Source organism: Haemaphysalis longicornis, unplaced genomic scaffold, assembly GCF_048455015.1.
Source record: "Haemaphysalis longicornis isolate Haplotype H1 unplaced genomic scaffold, Haemaphysalis longicornis Haplotype H1 scaffold_2, whole genome shotgun sequence".
NCBI lineage: Eukaryota > Metazoa > Arthropoda > Arachnida > Ixodida > Ixodidae > Haemaphysalis > Haemaphysalis longicornis.
This window is the reverse complement of record NW_027526295.1, coordinates 78,657,678-78,677,434: the sequence shown is the minus strand read 5'-3', so window position 1 is coordinate 78,677,434 and position 19,757 is coordinate 78,657,678. Positions and strand designations below refer to the sequence as shown.

General features: G+C 45.9%; 1 protein-coding gene across 2 annotated transcripts in view; it reads right to left on the bottom strand.

Annotated features, from left to right (window-relative positions):
• LOC144169014 (uncharacterized) overlaps positions 1–19,452 on the bottom strand; it is a 63,672-nt gene extending 44,220 nt beyond the window's left edge. The window contains exons 1-5 of one of the 2 annotated variants that reach the window (XM_077698009.1): positions 19,300–19,452; positions 14,536–14,668; positions 13,936–14,075; positions 9,895–10,015; positions 4,699–5,814 (exon numbers count right to left, since the gene is read on the bottom strand). In XM_077698009.1, coding sequence (XP_077554135.1) covers positions 5,610–5,814; positions 9,895–10,015; positions 13,936–14,075; positions 14,536–14,668; positions 19,300–19,363 — 663 coding nt within the window. In that variant the 5' untranslated portion in view covers positions 19,364–19,452 and the 3' untranslated portion in view covers positions 4,699–5,609. Of the gene's footprint in view, positions 1–4,698; positions 5,815–9,894; positions 10,016–13,935; positions 14,076–14,535; positions 14,669–19,299 lie in introns of those variants that run through there. The other variant, XM_077698010.1, reaches the window with a different exon arrangement.
• Positions 19,453–19,757: the final 305 nt, after the last annotated feature.

Below are 19,757 nucleotides of genomic sequence, written 5' to 3'. Positions count from 1 at the left end.
GATCTTAATAAACTTTATATGGTTGCCGCCGATGTCTTCGCCTCTCTTTTGAAATGCTCATAATAACCTTTACTGAGGGCGTTTTTTATATTGGCAAACTTCCATTGGCGTCGCTTAGCACAAAAAAATTCCCCCGCACCTCCCCGAAGGGAATCGTGCAGAAATGCGAACGCATTGGGTGCACCAATGAGTGTGTTGCGAGTAATGGCGTATTTAATGACGAGAGTGTGAACGTAATCATTTATTCATCAGCACCTGTTTGTGTTATCGTTGTACCTGACGGCCACAATCACTGCCTTGTGATAACTAAAGTGCACGGTCAAAGGGTCTAGAGAAGCATACGCGCGTCACAGTTTCGCGTAAAGACGAGATCAATGCAACTCCCGTGAATGGTAGTGGGGCACGTGTCGAAGCCGGCAGAGAGACCGTGCATAGAGTGCCTGGTCTGCATGTACTCGACGAGCCACTCGCCACTCTTCTTGCGCACGTCAACGTTGAAGTCGCCAACCAAGACTATGGGGTCAGAGGGTTTGGAGCACACGTGCACTTTCCATAGCCGCGTCCAGCTGCGCGGCAACGGCGTCTCGAGCGAGGTTCGGCGCGAGGTACACGGTCACCACAAAGACTCCGTCTCCAGTGTAGGCAAGGGTGTACAAGTCCTTGTACGGAGACGTGTCTCGAACGGGAGACGTGGCAACGGCGTGCGATATCAAGTTCCCATACACGTTAGACACGAGACTAACACCGCAGTACTCGCCGTCCTTGCCGCTTCGAGCAAACTAGTACAGCTCGCTTCAAGCGCATGCGTTCGGCATTGAGCGCGGAGAAATAACACCTGCGGGCGCAAGCCGACGGAGCACGACAACCCCCGACTAAGAAATGCATTCGCATTTACCACGACTACGACGACGAAGGCAGAACTACGAGGCGCGCGCTCACGTGTGCTCGCGCTGGAGGAATGCAGGCGCACGCCGCTCGATGGACGCAATACAACCCCCGACTAATAAATGCATTCGCATTTAAAACGACGGCTTCCAAAAGGCAGAAGTCAACTTTATTAATCCCAGCATGCTCCTGGTGTGCGACGTTCACCACCAAGCATGGCACTACGGCCCAGTATAACCGCCAAACACACTCACATACCACCACCTCTCCAAGCTTCAATATTAGATGCAAACCATCTCTTGCTCGGGGCTATGTCCGGCATCCGTCCGACGTCCGCATCTCTACCCCTACACTATAAAGAAAGAAATAGTTAGCGGCGCCCGGTTTCGATCCCACGACTCTCTGGCCGCAACGGGAGGTACGCGGCGCTTTCCCACTGCGCTACAAAACCGAGGCAGGAGCAGGTGCTACGAACGCGCCTGATGTCCTTGACTCATTCAAAGTACGTCAAGCAGCTACTGATACAACGAAGGCACGCGAAGCTGAACGTCAACGGAAACGACGAACTGAAAACTTTAGAGGAGTTTGTTAGCGTCTCTTGCTGGGGGGAATGTCCCGTGTCCGTGCCCCATCCGCAGCGCCTGTGATGATGATTGTGGCAGGATGCCCCTAGAGACTGGCCAAACAAAAAATCCATCACGAGATAGCTTCGCGTTCAACAACCGTCGTCAGCTTCCCGTAAGGGAACCGTTGAAGAAGAAGAAGGAGAAAAAGACAAAGCTGCGAAGGCGAGGGCGTCTACGTTGCTCTCAGCTGGTGCACTAAAACATGCCAGTGCACTTGTAACCCTAGATATAGCGAAAGCTTACGACAGCGTGGAGTACAGCACGTTGAGGTCACGCCTTGCATCTAGCGAGATTCCGGGGTAAATTCGCTTCTGGATTGGTGAGTTTTAAAGGGAAGGAAATTCTTTTGTTTCCGATGGTGGTTTATCGACATCCCAGTATCACCAATTTTTTGGAGTTCCTCAGGGATCAGTTCTTTCTCCGGTTATTTTTAACTTATTTCTAAGTTCTATCCCAATGCAGAACGGCTTATCTACTTATGTGTATGCCGATGATATTGCTTTTTTCTCGGCTGATAGGGACATCCAAGCGTTGTATCAGCGCCTGCAAGACTATTTGGTTGTCCTGGAGAATCGGCTCAGCACGTTAGACCTCTCACTAAATGCAGTAAATGTGCAGTTATAGTATTTCCCTGCAATAATCCTATGTCATTATGTCTAACATACCGGTTGCAATCCATCCCTCAAATCACGGAAATAAAATATTTGGGTATAATTTATGACGATCAGCTTACATGGCGTACTCATATTTCGCACATTGCTGCCAAAGGTGAAAAAGCTGCTGGAGTGCTGCGTAGGCTTTCCAATCATAAATTCGGTATGCGTAGAGATGCCCTGCTAACGATTTATCGTTGCTAAGTTCACCCTGTATTGTAATTTGTTTGCGTGTTATTTTCTCGCTGCGCTACATACAAACTGCATTCCCTATTTCTGATGGAGAGATTGGCTTTGCGTTTATGTTTAGGGTGGCCAAGTTATGTAGCTAACTCTATTGAGGCATGGTTGCCTTCATTTCTGTATCGATTTAAATTGCTAACTGTTGTAACATTTCTAAAAATGTTGGAATCTCCGTTGTACGAGGCTAAACCCATTTTTTTCTTGAGGCCTGACCTTTTTCGAGGATTTACGTGGCCCTGATTTCAGCGTCCTCAATTCGATTGCGTACAGGCATGGCGGCAGCCTCTTCATACAAATTTTTTTCTACTCCAGCCCTATTCTGATAGTTTGTCGCCTGTCGACATAAGCTTGAACAACATTTTCCCCCGAACGCGAAAATATTACTGGCCCGATTACTCAATAATTTACTTGAAGATCATTTGGCTACTCTTCATACTCATGTCGTCATTGCCACAGATGCCTCGCAAGGTGATGAGAAGTCTGGGGTAGGAATATATTCTCAGACTCCAGATTGGTCCTTCTCAATTAGGCTGCCAGAATTTACCCCGATTTTTCAGGCAGGATTATTGGCGATAATCTTAGCCCTTAATAAACTCCAGCATAGATTTGCGGGCGTGGTTACCCTTTCGGATTCTCTCTCCGTGTGCACCGCTCTAACAAATGATAAAGATTCTTCCCTTCTCCGGTCATTCCGTTCATTGGTTCCTTACCAGCTTGGTGAGATCCGGTTAGTGTGGGTCCCTGGTCACGCAGGGATAATCAATAATGAACTGGCAGACCAATTAGCCAATTTGTCTCTTGGGGGTCCTGCCGTCGTGAATTGCCCAACTGACAGTATTCTTTTAGGGGAGAGATTCAGGCGCCTTCAAGTTGTGCAAATTACTCGGCAAGATGCCCTTCGTTTATGCTCAGAGTATATTCACCGCTCTCACTTATGGAAGCCTAATTTCGGCGAATCTCGTAAATGTGAGGTAGCAATAACAAATTTTCGCTGCAGAATCTCCCCTCTAAACTTTTATCTACACAAAGCTGCACAAGCTTTATCTCCCTAATGCCCTTCCTGCAAGGCCCCCGAAACTAGTGAATACTTTCTTTTAACTTGCCGCAGCTTTTCCTTGATGCGACGCACGCACCTTGAATACATGTTTATTCGGCTGAACCTCCCTTTATCTTTAGCCGTTATTGTTTCCCTGGGTGCTTCCGTCCTAGGATATTGCCACAGAGATCTTGTGATCGCCTTTCACTCCTTTGTTGCGGCGACAGGTCGTATGCTCTGCTAGACAACTATATCTTCATTCGCAATTTTTTCCTGACTATCGTGTTCTATCCAAAGATTTGCTTTTCCTTCTCTCAATATTTTTCTCGTACTTCACTTTCTCTCTCTCTCTCTCTCTCTCTCTCTCTCTAAAATAAACCTGGTCACAGCCTAATCATTACAGGCAGCTTCTTGGCCAATCCAACGCGTGGGTACGCGCCATGACTTAAGGATCCAGTCAGCCAATCAACCAACCAACGTCAACAACCTTTACCTCACCAAGGCTGACGGAGACTACCAATTCTACCACAGAGACGAAAACATCGACAAGAACATGATGGGCGAGTTTCGGCGCCTCGAGCACCACCACCGACTCACCGTAACACAACAGTACTTGCGTGCCTTTGCCTCCGGTGTGGAAACGGACGTGGAATGCCTTCTGGCGCTACTAAACACCAGATCACTCAACATAACTTCAACACGCCAGCTGCGCGATAAGCGCGCATGCACGTCTCCTCTCTCATCTCCTCATATCCACTCCATCTGCTCTATATAATAAACCCGGTCCGCGCACCGCTTCCTCAGTTGCTGCTTCGGTTCAGACACGCTGCACTGTCCGATGAGCTGAATGGACGCCAACAATGCTGCTTTGCACCACCACAGAGTTTCCTTCGGGGAGATGCTGTACTTTTTCCCCTGGAATTTTTTCAGTATTGACCGCCATTACCACTTAACTTTTTGGGGTGCCAACCTAACTGTTCATCAAGATTCGCGCTGCGATTCGCGATCGGGAACTTTGAAATTCATTCCGATTGTGGAGCAGCATTGTTTTATGCGCCCACCTTACTACTAATGGAGAAACAGTGCGCTATTCACTCACCGAAAGGTTTGGAGACCAGAAGACTAGTTTAATTCTGCTCAACTGGTTTAAACTGGAACGCAGACAAGTCAGAAAGGACACCCCGTTAACTTTAACACGGATGACGTTTTTTGCCACTCACATACTATGGAAGCAAAAGACACAGGCCAACTCCTACACAGGTGTATAATAAATAATTTATTCACTATTTTGTACATCACAATTGCCCATAAACACTATATATTCACATTTGAGTACAACAAACCTATAGATGGTTCAAATTCAGCCACTAGAGGTGACATTTTTTTTGGAAGGCGCACAAAAGCAAAGAACTTCTTTACATTGAGTCTCTGAGCAAGAGTATATTGGCATACAGCCGCGATTACACAGTATTATCTCGAGTGATAGCTCAAGCCTAGTATTACAAAATCAGACATGCAGTTAGAGTCGTCATACGTGATTTACGTGCATACGCCACCTCCAAGGCCATAAACAATATTGCCTCCGTTTTAAACTATAATTCACACGTGCCAAAGCAAAGATACGCACGCTCCTTGGTTTTGCCTGTTGCCCAAGCACTCTAAACAACAGCAGACAACAAAAAGAAAGCAGCTGGATGTATGCAGTTGCCTTTCAATTTTTGCTGTGACTTGTACACACGCACAAAATTCTCTTCTCGGATCAAAATATGCGCTCCTTCGTGTCCAACTTGTGTGCAGCCAGGGGCCCTGATACAATTCTCCCTAGACCTTACAAGCAAGACTACCTTGTGAAGCAAGACGCTTTTCAAGCAATCATGATATAGGTGTGATTGCTTCACAGATATTCTTACCCTTTCAAACCCAAATCAGAACGTTATGACCGCAAATTAGGTCCATAAAGGGACATTAAAAAGTAGTCTTTGTAAATTGTGGCTTTGTTCCAACAATTAGCGCAATTCCGAACTGTGTGCGCCCCCGAAGTACCACACATGGTAGACTTGTCGCACAATTGAGTTTCTTATATCACAGTGTGGCCGTCCCTGGAACCCGCAATTTCAGAGAAGGCGACGCTTTTGGACGTTTTCCTACTGCTCAAAGTAAGTCATTTTAAAGGGCTAACGACACGAGAAGGGAGACAAATGCTGTGAAAAGGGAGGCTGCTGGCATCACTCCGCTTCCGTTATTGTCCGGTGGGGATCGATTGAGGAAAATGTCGATGACCTTCTTAACTGGCCCGAAGTCAGCAGCATTGCACAGCTCGGTGTCTTGACGGGTTCCCTCGATGCATTTGGAAAGCTCGGTGTTGACGTGACTGCGGAAGCCATAATGCACATTGAACTTAACGCTTGTTAGGTGTCTCAAACAACGTAAACCAACGCAGAGAGGGCCTGTTGAAGGTTTTCGGCACATTAATGAGAATCCTGTCGTGCCTGTTCACATCTGCCTGAAAGCCCTCCCTTTCTGGTTACCTATCACAGCTGGGCTGAAATTCTGATAATGATGATGATCATGATCATAATCATGATCATGGTGATGATGATGTGTGTGCGTGTGTGTGTGTTTTCCCGCACTGCGAGGAAAACTTAACGTATGTTTGCCGCACAACCACTTAATTACGTCGGGTGCGTGTTACCCTGGAGGTGCTGTCGAACAACTTAATCAAGCCGTCTGAAGACACTGCGCAATAAACGCGAAGCTGCCCCAAAACAGCCCCCAAAAAACCGTCACTAAAAGATACGACAAAGGCGTTCCGCCAACACCGCTGCCGCCGCCTGCGTGCAGGCGCTTCCGCGCGAGAACGCTGCAAATTCGCGGCGCCATCACTGCTCCGCGAATGACACCCTCCGCCCCTCCTCTCTCCCTCCGCCCTGCCTCCGACGCGTTGAGAGTTTGTGGTCGGCACTCCACGAACAAGCCCTTGGCAAATAGAGTTGTAAAGCTTTGCTTTAAAAAGTACGACTGGTATCGTAGAATCTGTCGTGGGTATAGGTGCGCGAAGTGTTTGCGTCGTGTTGTGTCAAGTGCCTTGCATTGACTAAGTATGTGGACTACGGATAGGCCCTCTACCCAACCGCTGCACGTGGGTTTTGGTGATCCAGGGAGCAGGTGGGACGGTGTTACATGTGTGTGACCTATTCATAACCTTAAAACGGCCACTTCAATGTGTCTGTTGTGTCAGTCAATTGTGTATTGTTCCACGCGTGGTTTTATACCATCTAGTGTGTTGTTTGTCTGTTCTCTAGGGTGTGTTTGCAATTTGCTCCAATTCTACGTCCTCACAGACCCTTTTCGTTGTTTTTGTGGTGCTGAAAGCGACACACACACGGGCTGTCATTCTGACCTATACCTGTGAATAATGCCGGTATCAAAGCCTTGTTGGAAGGCTGGCTTATCTTAGGTAATGTGAACGAAGTGAAGACAAATAATGTAAAGTAGTTCCAAGCGTATGTGGGTATTTACACCAGACTCTGAGACCAATCACTCCTTTCCAATCAATAGCTCGCATTAAAGGACCATAATCGCAGACAAAATCTGCCTGCAATTACGTTGTACCTACAAATGCCCGTGGTATACAACTCTTTTTTGGAGCGCGTGCACGACATTCCCTTCAGTTTTCCCTTAATCGTTTACACACATGGGGACCTTTAGGGACATTCTCACATCAGGATCTCGCGAAAGGTGATGAGGCTGTACTGTAATTGTTGGGGGGTACCTTTCCAACAAGTACTGGTAGTGGGCAACGTCTTCGTTGAGCGGAACGTATCGCCAGTTACAAACCTTGCATTCCAGTATTTCAATAATTTATTAGGTTGAAAAAGATTGCATTCCCGGCTATCGCAGTTTCTAATTTATAGCTTCTTTTACACATAGTTTATCACTTTTGGTGCTCACATTTCTGGTTCAGTACATACACCAAACACGTGTTCAAGAGCACCTCTGGAGACGTTCCACTTCGTTATAGAGTAAGTCCACTGTTGAACTTTGAAGACATTTTTCTCCTTGAGTGAAGGCCACCTAAACTATTGCGACCATATTTTTTAAATATATTTATACGTGGTTTTATTCGTTATAAAAAGTGAACGAAATGTTGCATGCAGGTGCTTTCCTTTCAGAGCCATTGATGAAGTAATCACATTGTGTGGGAAAGCCCCATTTACACCATGTTTTGCCACATCTGGTAAACACAGGGTGCTAAACTCACCGTTAGGACGTGGTGTTTGCACATGAACCTTTGTAATGAAGCTTGCCTTACAGGTTGAAAGCATGAACTTCTTGTCATCATAGACCGGATGTATCCCCACGGCCTACAGGATAAATTTTACTATGCTGCACTATAGGATAAATTGGTTTCCTTCACCACGGTGCAAGGTGCTTTTAAATGTTAACGCTTACTGTTTCGTACACACCTTGAGCGCGTGTTTTTCCGGGGTGAACCTGACCAATAAAATGCGCAAAACGCGAAAGACCGATAAACGTTCCAGCGCCTTGCATTCCCCATCCACCTTTCTGCCGCTATTATTACGTCTCCATCTCGGCTCAGCGTGTAAAATGCTTGATATGACGTGCCGCTGCCAACGATCACCGCACTCACACCCGAAGCTGGACTCTCTGATTTCCACGTAGTTTGGTGGTGACCCGTGCGGTGCTAGCAGTGCAATCTCTTCTCATTGTTTTTTTTTTTGGCGAACATCGAACCGTGCGCCTCTTCGCAGCCGCGTCGGTACATTTTCTTCGTTTGCAACGCCTCATGCAGCATCAACACGCACGTTGGCTTTTGCCGAAAAGGCCGTTCACCCCGTTCATATAAAAAGACCACACTATTTCGCTGCCATGAAGTTACTCATTCTCAAATGGCGTTCATTGGTGCTGCCTCACCGGCTATTCAAGAAATGACCCCTCTACACAATGTGCGTAGTCTAAATCTGACAGAAGAATCACGGTGCTGTGCACGGCGTAGGGTGCTGCCTCACTGATGATTACGAGGAATGCGCCAGCTGCTCTCTGTACTGCGTTTTAACTACCTTATTGGCAGCAACATTACTTTCGTAAACGTCAAGCAGCCGCAGTAAACTTAGTAACCCTATGCAAGAGCGCCCAATTGACCAGTGTAACTGAGAGACACCTTAAGCCACAAATAATGGGGGGGCATGCATGCCTCAAGGATTTTTTCGCTGTCCGGGCAGAATGTCGCGTTTCAGTTTGAAAACGTTTTCGTTATGATCGATTTGGTTCACATTGTCTGAGATGTCCTGTCCTGGCTGAAAATCCGGCACCGGAATAAACATGATGCCACATGTGTGCCCTTCGAGGTTGTGTCTTGGCTCCATTTTACTTCAGTTAACGGTACTCCTGATATTTAAGCAACATTGATTTATGCATGCTGCTGTTTGAGACAAAGATTTTAATTATATTGACATGTCAGTTTTAGGGCCAACATACTAAATGCGAGCAAAGCTACTAAATGTCAGTGGGATCCCAGCCATTGCTATAAATGAAGCTCTTGCATCACCAGATTCATTTCTAACGGAACTTTTCCAACAAGCCAGGTTCTGCCAATCCGGTAAAGAAGCGGTAGTGGATACCGCTGCGCTTAAGGAAGGTAGTAGAGCTCACATTGCATGTGACGGCAAGCTCCACGCACTACAATATTAGTGTTTATATTAAACACATTCAGACAGGCAAGTTATTGCAGCACAAGAAGGGCGAACCTCCTGCCACATTGATTCCGAACGGTGCTGACATTGTGGACAAGAATGGTCGGTTATCGTCTGTTGTGGCTTCGCCTGGAAGTATATTTCTGCATCCTGTCCTCGTACATCTGTATGTATCATTAGCTAAGTGTGCCCAGAGGAGAATGTTAAAGCCCCTCGGAATGTTTTTTTTTTACTTTTGACACAAAATAAAACTCCAGTGTCCTAGCTTGCTTAATCAATTACAGAACTGGTACTGCTAAAAACTTGTGGTACTTCTTCGTTTGCATCATTTTATGAAACAGCATGCTACCCGCCAGGACGCACTGCATTCCATTGTATTGTATGACTGCTACACAAACTATGAAGGGTAATTGGTTAGGAAAAAAGAGAAATATTTGGTTTCGCAAAGTCGTAGTGTTCCAAAGTCGTTGTGGTGAAAAGCCAGTTAATATAATTTGCCGAGCTAAAAAGGTTTCTCTCTTAAACGAAATGAAAAAGAAGGGGGCGAAGATCAACGTACAGTGTTAGATTGACTGTACAGTCTATTTTTATAATAGCAAATCGCCGTTACAGAAACGATGTCCCCATCGTAAATAGTCACTAAAAGAAAGTCCTTAAAATAACCATTTCGTCCCAACCAGTCGCAAGAAAAAATTCATGTGACAAGAGGATACCAAAGAAAAAAAAGGTATTCTTACTCCCAGTCCTGTTGTCTCCACTTGTGTGTGAGGAGGTCGAGTTCCGGAGTAGTTGTGTTTATTGCCTGGACGCAGCTTACGAGGCCTTGAATTCTCCAGCAGGACAGTGTAGGCATCACATCTGCGCCAAGGAGTTAAGATACAAGTTCCGGTTGAAGAAAAAGCGGAAACAATGTTCCTGGGCGCCCCCCTGAAATCACCGTAGACATAAAAGGACAACACAATGTGCGCTCTTTAGTGTCTACTTCTTACTTTGAGGCTCCTGCATTGCTAGCGCCCAAAATCAGAAGCGAATGAACATTATTCGCTGCCTATGAAGTGATGAAACTCTTGAGTCTGCTAAGGAAGGACATCATAATACATATTTTTTCATCTAGATGAGATGGTTCTGAACAATATACCATAAAACACAACATGGTATCGCTCTAAGGGTGATCCTTGTACTGACCTGCCACCGAACACTTTTTACAAAACTGAAATGCTGGACACGTTGAACTTAAAATGAACTGATGAACTACAATGTCTTAGTGGCATAAGTATGTCTTTGATTCAATGGGTCAAAATACGTACCTTTACACTACCCATACCCGAGTACAGGTATTCTGCCTTTCTCAAAACCTTAAAATATATACAGCCTTTTTTGCGTTGCCCGTTAGTAGTATTGCAGATAATCACGTTAATCTCCACCCCTACAAAAGAATGTGCTGCAGGCACCTCGGCTTCCAGCACGGACGCCTGCCTCGTGATATAGGTGCATTCCCGTCACTTCGGCTTCGTTGGAGGGCACCAGGCGCAATGAATCGTCGCGTTGTGCAATGTACTCCACGCTTTACACTTCAATAGACATTTTCTACAAATCCCCTGCCTGGCCGTGTGTCCTTGTGGTAACGTTATGGGTGCCTCGGTTACTGTTGTGGAAGTCGGTGGTTTAATCCCGGCTGGAGCTATTTGTAATTCTTTCGGCGACTGCCTTTCAGCAGTTCGCCCTTGGGCGGCATCGGAACGGACCAAACGGATGGCGGACTAACCGTTCGGCCGCTCACATATATTTCCGAAGGAGGTAGTTAATGTGACAAAAACAGTCTCCAGAAGACAAACTTTTGGTCCTTTTTGCCTTAGAGTACACCTGCTGTTTCGCGTGGAGTGGGCAATTTTTCGAGTGGGTAGTGGTTCAAAGTGTTGAACACTTAAATGTGAGGTTAGTACTAAGGTCCTAAACGTCAGAATGTCATGTTCAACCTAACGTCTTGCGGCTGACAAACTTATGGCGTGGCGAGCAAGGTCCTTCTCGTCGTACGTCGAGATATAAGTTACGAGTGTCGATGTTCACCTAAGAGCCTGACGTTACAGCTATATACGTCGCATGGTCGCCCCTTATCCCTGTGCTACAAATCAACCATTAGAGTAGCAGAGCCTAACGGAGCTGTCGCCAAGCTTCGCAGGGAAGTGCCTAAATCTTTCAACACTCCGCCCCCCCCCCCCCCCCACATTCATCGTCAATCGTCAGAGAAAGTTGCCTTTTCTGCAGGGCATTTTCCCGCACATGCGTCAATAATGGGAGGCTGAATGTTCCGCTTAGACACACATTTTACCATTGGTCTGTTTGATAAAGCAGCACTTAATTTAAAAAGCCTTAAAGGAGCCATCAAGACAAAATGCAAGTTGGTCTTATTCGAAAGATTTCGTGTTTTATAGTGGCGCCAGCGCTTGTTCGGATACAAACGATGCTTTATTCACTGAGAAATTAAACATTTCAGGTTAAAATTTTGATTTTCCCGCTAAATCGTTTGTGTTCGGGGTCTGCAATGACATCACAGTAATCGACCGCTCTGCAGCCTAGAGTACCTTCATTCACGCATCCGCCGTACAGGGTAGAGACACGTATACGCTGGCGCCGCCATTTTGGGTCTCTCGCTCGCCACCGAAGCAAGTCATTGTGTTAAAACCGCGCTGAAATTATCGCCGCAACGCGGTGTACTGAAGAAGTTTGAATCATATTGTCTGTTTCACGTTGCTAGGTCTCGTGGGAAACGAAAAGAACAACGCGTTGAGCACGTTGGCCCAATTGCGGCGGCACGGGACCGTCTTGGAATACACACATTAATTTTCTCGCAGGGAAACTTTCGCGCATAGTTGGAATGGTATATTCTGTACGTGACCTTCCGTAGAAAGTCAAGTTACTGTTGTACAATTCACTATTTTAAAGTAATTTTAACTATTGTTGTCTCGTGTGGAGCACAACTTCTACAACTAATATAAATAGGTTACTTTTGCTAAAGAAAAAAAAATATTCGGCTTCTATGTAATGCACGTTACGATGCTCCTACTGCCCCTTTGTTTAGTAAACTTTGTCTACCTAAGATTCAGGACCTGCTTAAGTACCGCTTAGCCTACACACATACTCTAGAACGCAAAAACAATACTAAGAACATTTCGTTGATAGCTAATCTTCAAATTAATCATACGCCCTATCCGACTAGACTGTCTGAACGTTGGAAAGTTCCTCGCCCACGAACAAACTACACTTTGCAGATGATTGGGTATACCCTTCCGAAGTTGTTGAATGGACTTGCATTTATTGACTTTGATATTGACTCATGTACAAAATCTATGCTGTTTAACTTGTTTGTTCGGAAAGACTATGATGTTTGGGAATAGTTCCTTGCTGTGTTTGTGCGGTTTGTTGCGTATATTTTTTTATCACTACTGCCTTCACGTCCTTATATCCGCTTATTGATGTGCTATCTATTGTAGTTTTGAACATATTGTATTTTCCGTGCTAGTTTTGTTTGTCACCCACAAGTGGTCTCTATGTACTGCTTTTTTTGTTTGTTTGTTTGTTTTCCCCGCCGCTGTTGTTTTTTATGTTGTTTCTGTAGTTTCTGTTGACCATGAAGGAAGTAGAGCTTCGTCAAGTTGCTGAGTGCAGCTTTTTACCCTATTTTCCGCCATAACGGTGTACGTTTATTGAAATAAACTTCAACTTCAACAACTTCAACTTCAAAGCGGTGTTGGTTTGTTCCCGCGTTTCTTTACGTTACCCGAATATAGATGGCGCCACCTTACCATGGCAAGCGTTTGGTTTGTTTTTGCCCGTATTTTAACCTGGCTTGTTTTTGTTCTGGGAGAAAATATTCGTTCCCTGAAACAGTGCTCGTTCGATAAATGTGGTCACGTAAGACACCGTTGCTTGCGTCAATCGGCCAGTGTCGTCTAAGACAACCCCAAGCCACGTAGTGCTGTGCAGCTAAACTAAGCATTCTGTGCGCAGTACGAACAGCGGTACGCATCAGTACTTCTATGTTTACATGTGCTTTTGTAACTTCCACTGTTTGTCCCATCATTCTTATTGCTTTGTAAAGAATTTGCCCTAAATTTAAGCGCAAATCGCTCGTTCGGCTAGTTTGTAAGCTCTACCTAATTAACGTCTGCTTCTGCCGGCCTCCGCCGATCGCAGAGCTGGCTCAAATGACATCATAGGGTCTGTTGCGGGAAATGAGCTGGTGGGTCGCATGGCCATTCCCTTTTTTCCTAATTATGTAGCTTATTTGAGCGAAGTTTACGTTAAAAGCGGTGTCAGTATGATTCCAACGAGACAATCGTTTGAATGAACCAAACTTCTGTTTTCTCTTCATGGCTCCTTTAAAGCAGAAAAATACCATGCGGCATTTCTGGAAGCCAAACCAACTACAGCAGTTCCGCGAATTCGTCGCGCGATGTGAATAGCGGCGCTATAACATCAACCACAGAAACTGATGAACTACCCCGCCTTCCCTCTCAAGAACTCTAATTCGTATGTTCGTACATCACCCTTATTGGTTGGCGGAATTGCAGCGTTGACATCGAAAGGCCGACGAAAATGGCTACAAATTTTTCAGCGGTTCATGGAATCTAAAAAAAATGGAAAGCTGGGTTTTGAGAGCTCGCGTTCTACAGATCTCTCTAATTGGATTCACCAGAGAAAAATACGACACGTTATTAAGCAAGAACGGGGTTAATAAATATCCCCTCCGCGCAAAGGCATTGTGGAATGACCCTCACCTTTTAAAAGGGCTCCACCTTTCTGGCACAGCGCGTCAGCCGCCTTCTGAAGGGAGTTTTCCAAGGCGAGTATACGTGTTCTATATTCTTCCGGGCATACATTAAGAGGCTGGATCTGGGTGCAAGTCTTCACATTCCCGCTGCAAAAAGTAAACATTTTGAATATAGCCTCACGCAGTGTTTGCACAATGACGCGAAACGTCTTCAGTTTATTCAAGAGTAGTGATGTCGGTGCCCACTTCTTGTTTTTATTTTACTCATAATATCCCTAAGTAACTCGTTTTAAAAACGTCATTAGTAACAAGCTAAGGTGTAAACTGAAAGAACATTTTAATACTACACGCTCTTCAAGGTTATAACACGGGCACGCTGTTGACAAAATGTTCAGGACGGTTGCAGACTATTTGTCCACTTTCTTTCAAAAAAGTATGTCTGGCCTACCAGATTTTCCCCCTGACTTTCCTTGGCTTTGTTGACTGCCTAATCTTATTTGAGTCTTCACTCTACGAGCCCCTCGTTGCCAATACTAAATCACCATATATATGCCAGTACCATACTTCACGCTCGAATAAGCAAACGCTTACCAACAAAATTACTTACCGGCATACTTTCTCAATATAGGCAGGGATGTCATTCTCCTCGGTACCGTTGATGAAGGTCTCAGCGTTGTGAACCAGACAGTTCTGAACATCAAGCTCATCACATGAGTGTTCACTCTGTGTAACAGCGCCATCTGGAGATATTGGAGTAATGATTGCTATTAAAATTTCTGTGAGTTGCTGAAGTCTGCCGAAGCTTCTGTTTTACGTACAATGCAAGCTACACTAACACGGCATGAAAAATAAAGTTTATCTAGCACCTAAAGCTCGCTAAGAGTGCTATACGACTTACGAGATGCTTGAAGTGCCGACAGTTTTCAGGTAAGCAAATCAGAGCCACACTTAATAATTGAGGCTTGTGAAATGAATGTACACCAAATTGCTTCCACTACCTAAATTGCCTCAAACCACTCAAGTATAACGGGCTTAAATCAAGTTAACCATAAATGAACTGGAAAGAAGACAAAGGGGAATTGTACACCCAAATTTCGAGATCAAATAAATGGTCAAAGCTGCTCAATGGACAAGAAGACCAGGAGAGCAAGCCCTGAATTTCGCTGAGAAGTAGCGGAAGGGGTTGGGTTGTGACAGAAGGGGTGGAAGAAAACGGAGGTGTTTCTGGCAGCTTGGAAGAGGAATGGGCACAGCGAGTTTTTGCGCTGGTCCTTATAAGTCTTACTTCTTTTCATGCTTAATGTGCCACCTCAGTAGGGCATCAGGCTGTGCCAATAATACATCATGGGCCCCTCCAATAGGTTTACCGCTTAGCCGGCGGAGCTGATTGCCCGGCTGCGGCTGACGGAGACATAGAAAAAGAGAGGCTGGCGACTTTGGCCCCTTCCCGAGCACTCGGCACCACAGCCCATTCTCACAGTGGGCCCGGACCACGGTGCGTACTCCGTGATTGGCCAAGAGAGTTTTCCACAAATCTGTTACTGAGCTACCTCCATGTCTTTCGCGGTCTCCGAGTACCGGAAGTTCGCTTGACAACTCGTTTGAAAGACCCCCTCGACCCGTGCGATGTTTATTGATGTACTCCTTTCGCCAAATCCACCCCGCTCGTTGGGGCGGAAGTCTACAGGCTGCCGGTGGAGTCCCAGGAAAGCATATCGGCCATGCTCTACTCGCCGATACTCAGCAAGGAGAGTTTGCCCATTCGGTGTACCCATTCTTTCTTTCCTCGGTTTCCCCAAGGGATATAGGCCACGCATCTGGAACCGGCCGCTTCCCGGAAGGTCAGTTCCAAACATGGCCACCATCACCCCCCTCCAAAAAAGTTCTGGTTCTCCGTGACCGGAAAACTCTGTGTAGGCAGCCAGGCGCACAGTAATCGCAGGGACCTCGAAACAGAGCTTTCTTCAGCACAAACCCGTCTACGTGGAAATGACCTCACATTGAACTATATCAAAGGCGCCGCTAACTCGAAACGGTCCTACTGCTCATTAAAGAAGCAGCGTTGCAGATACTTTCTTTGAAATCTGCCGAAAAAACAAAGGTGTAGAGGCTTTTACCTGCAGTAATAAAAAGTAACGAGTCCGAAGTCAATTTTACAATATGTTGCCTATAACCGCGACAGATAAAAGCATTAGCCAAAATAGAAAACCCGTTCTTATGAAATGCTGCGTGCAACCACAGCTGCGTGTAACCCCCCCACCCCTTCTGAATATATCTGGGATTAAAACTCATTCTACGTCCCACTGTCTTCCCTACTTTTCTTCCACCACCACTCCAGCCGCCTCTTCGTCACCTCTATGGCCCTGAAGTTCAGGCTTCCCTCGCACCAAACCCCAAAGCCTCTGTCAACGCCGCTTCCCCATCGCCCCGTCGTGTCATATCTCTGTGTAGTCTACGACAATACGACCTACGCTTCCCCAATCCTGCCGCAGCAAATACAAGTTTCCTCGTGTTTCGTGGAGTTAGCCGTGTATGCCCGTGTTATCAGCCACTGCGCCCGCGGTTCAAAAAGCAATGCACCACTTCGCGTGGTGCCATAGAGACCATCCTTCGAGATTTATAATTTCTCTGCTTTATAAGTTTCCGTGGTTTTTTCTCTTCCATTCTCTGCACCCAATTCGTCGTCTCTGCTGCTTTTACCTGCTTGTGAACTGTTTTGTATACCCCACCTTCCCCTAGCAAATTTCGGTACCGTTTGGTCGGTTGTCTGGTCCTCCGCCTCCACCGCGTGTCGATGCTGCTCATATACAGGTACCTAAACACCCTCGCGGCCGATTTTTCTTCGTCCGTGTCACGCAGTCACTCCTCAAATATTATAGTGCTCTACGCCTCCCTTACCTCAGAGGACAACCAGCCCATATCCCCCTGTACCGCTGCATTAGTAGTTTTGCTATGGGCCCCTATAGCCAGCCTACCTACCGCCCTCTGAAGTACCTCCAGGCCGGCTTGGGGCTCTGGTTTCATGAAAAGACCTGAATTTCCGAAAGTCAATCCTGGTACCACAACCGCCTTCCAGACTTCCCTTACCACGTCGTATTTGTTGTAGCCCCACAGTGCTCTATGTTTCCTTATAGCCGCGTTCCGTTTTCCTTTTGTTTTCAGGTGCGCCTCATGAACATGCATGTAATCTGTACCATCGTTATGACATATTCCTAAGCATTTATACTTCTTTACCCGTGATAATTATACTTGTTGAACTAATACCGATATGTCCTCCATGTCGTCGATGAAAACCATGTTCCCTGAATTTTCTCTACAAAAAGATAGTCTAAGGTGCGTCGCTTCCTACCCATATATCCATCAGACCCTGCATACCTATCCGATCATCCGCCATCAACACTATGTCGTCTGCATACATTAATCCCGAAATTCGTTCTTCCTCCACAAGTTCGTTTTTAATGTATGATAAATCGTATCCCTGCCAACTGCCATCTTACTTCCTTTTTAAAACCGCCGTGTAGATCATGAACTGCAGTGAAGAAAGAGGATATCCTTGTTTCAAAACCTTCTAGGTGTGTACAAACCTATGGAATGTTATCCCCTCCTACACTGTTTGCACTTGGTTCTCCCGGTATAGCTCCCTGAGTAAGGTAATGAATTCTGCCCCCACTCCCCTGTCCTCGAGAATACTCCATAGCCTCTCCCTGCTAACAATACCACAAGCCGCTTTTATGCCCGTAAGGGCTAACCACAAAAGCCTGTTTTTCATCTTCGCCACCTCTATGCATTGGCTTCCTACAAATGAATTTTGATCTAGTTTTCTGCCGTTTTGAAACCAATTTTGAAGTTCCCATAGCACTCTATTCTCTTCTGCCAATCGCTATAGTTAACATTTCACGACCAGCATTCCCAAACGGTATAGGACGGACGTGACGGTGACTGGCCTATAAGAGCTTGGTTTATTCTTGTCTCTTTTCCCTTATAGATTAATCTCATCTTCTAGTGCGCCACGTGTCCGGTATTGCTTTCTTTTCTATCCCCGTGCTAATGGCTTGGAGAAGCCTTGCCTTGCTGTTTGGTCCTAATTGGTTGACCAACTCCATTGGTATCCCATCCGTGCCCACAGCGATATTTTTGGGAACCTTTTTTCCCTCTGCGTTTTCCCACTTGACCTTGTCCCCTCCTGTCTCCAGACCTTTCGCCCTCTCCGTCGTGACATAGTTGTGGCGCTACGGTGCCGCTCTATCAACCTTACAGAATATCTCAGTGATAATTTCATGAAGGTATGCCAATGCCTACTCTCCCTTGAGCATCCGGCCAGCACCATTTTCTATTGTAGCACATTCTGTATGTCCTGTGCGTTTTCATAATTCCCGCCTAGGGTGCCAAAACTTTTTTTGGGGACCTCCAGAGGAGGTCTGCAAATCCCTTCGGATTCCGCATAGCTTTCTTATGCCTGCGGAAATGTTTCGCGTAAAGCCATTTGTGATTTGTTTCTAAAATATGTACGATGCGTTGGGATTTTGGGACGCATTAGTGTCATTAGTAAGCAGTAATTGTAGACCCTATCCTTTAGATACAGCTCGCCTCATAACCAAGGTTTAGTTTGGCCGCATAAGATTGTATACTGAACACTAAACTGCACCCAAATTGCAGGGACCATTGTCCCACACAGCCGCTCAAACTTGCACGGAGCAACACACTGCCACAGCCACCGAGCCAAAGTTCCGCCCGCTCATTCAAGTAATCGGCCACGTTTCTTCCAAATAACGCTCTCCAAGATTCGCTCGAAATTTTCTAACACAATTGCTTAATGAACTTTTTAAAGAGTATTTTTCTGTCTCAGTGATGGCATTCACGTCTGAGTTAAGCACACTACAGGAAAGCCAACATTAAGCACGCCGCAGAAAAGTCAACTTCACGAAATGTATTTCACAAAGCGCGAATCAATCATGCACCACCTTACATAACAATGACGTGGTTTTTAACCCTTAATCGGCCTCTAGTAATAGAAGAAATATAGTTAGGCAGTGGACACAGTTAGCAGCGATGATACTGAAATGATGTGTCGGAGCAGAGTTTGAATTTTGCTTTGCACTTCGGCAGTTGGGATTTTGGACATGGGGTTGGTGAATTTTCGACTTCCGCTTTTAATAAGGCGGTTTCAAAGAAGGCTTAGCGTTTTAACGATCTTTCTATTGAGAGAGGGACGGTGGATTTTATACTTCAATATAAAATGGTGTTCTTGCGACTACATTCATTTTGCCACATTTGGTATTGCAAATAAACACAATCTTTAAATCTACGATATATTCCCAACAAATACAGCTGTTGTACGCAGGAATAGTAATCTAGATTTCATAAGGCCTACCTGTTATTCCCCAGAAGACGATAAAAACGGCAACCGCTGTGGCGGGAACGCTGCGACTCGCCATTCCGATTGCTTGTAACGACGGCAGCACCGACCCACAACCGCACGAATATAAGCTGCCTGACAGAGTTCGCGACCTTTAGCGCGTTATCTTCGATAGACGTAAGGCCACTCGTGAGCTGATAAGATTGCAACATTCACGTATAAACAAAATCAGGAACTAGCCGCAGAGAAACTGCGGTACGCTGTGTCAACGACTTCCTTTCTCGGTATACCTGGGTGACTGCGTACGGAGTAATTCTCCATTCTTCATGGTGCAACACGGCGGTAATATCAGTCACTGATTACGAAAAGGACCCGGCAATTGCTATAGCGACTACACAACGGACGTGCATGACGGTCTTGCTGATAACTGTTTTCGCAATAATGGTTCGAACGCATTACACCGCCACGGCAAG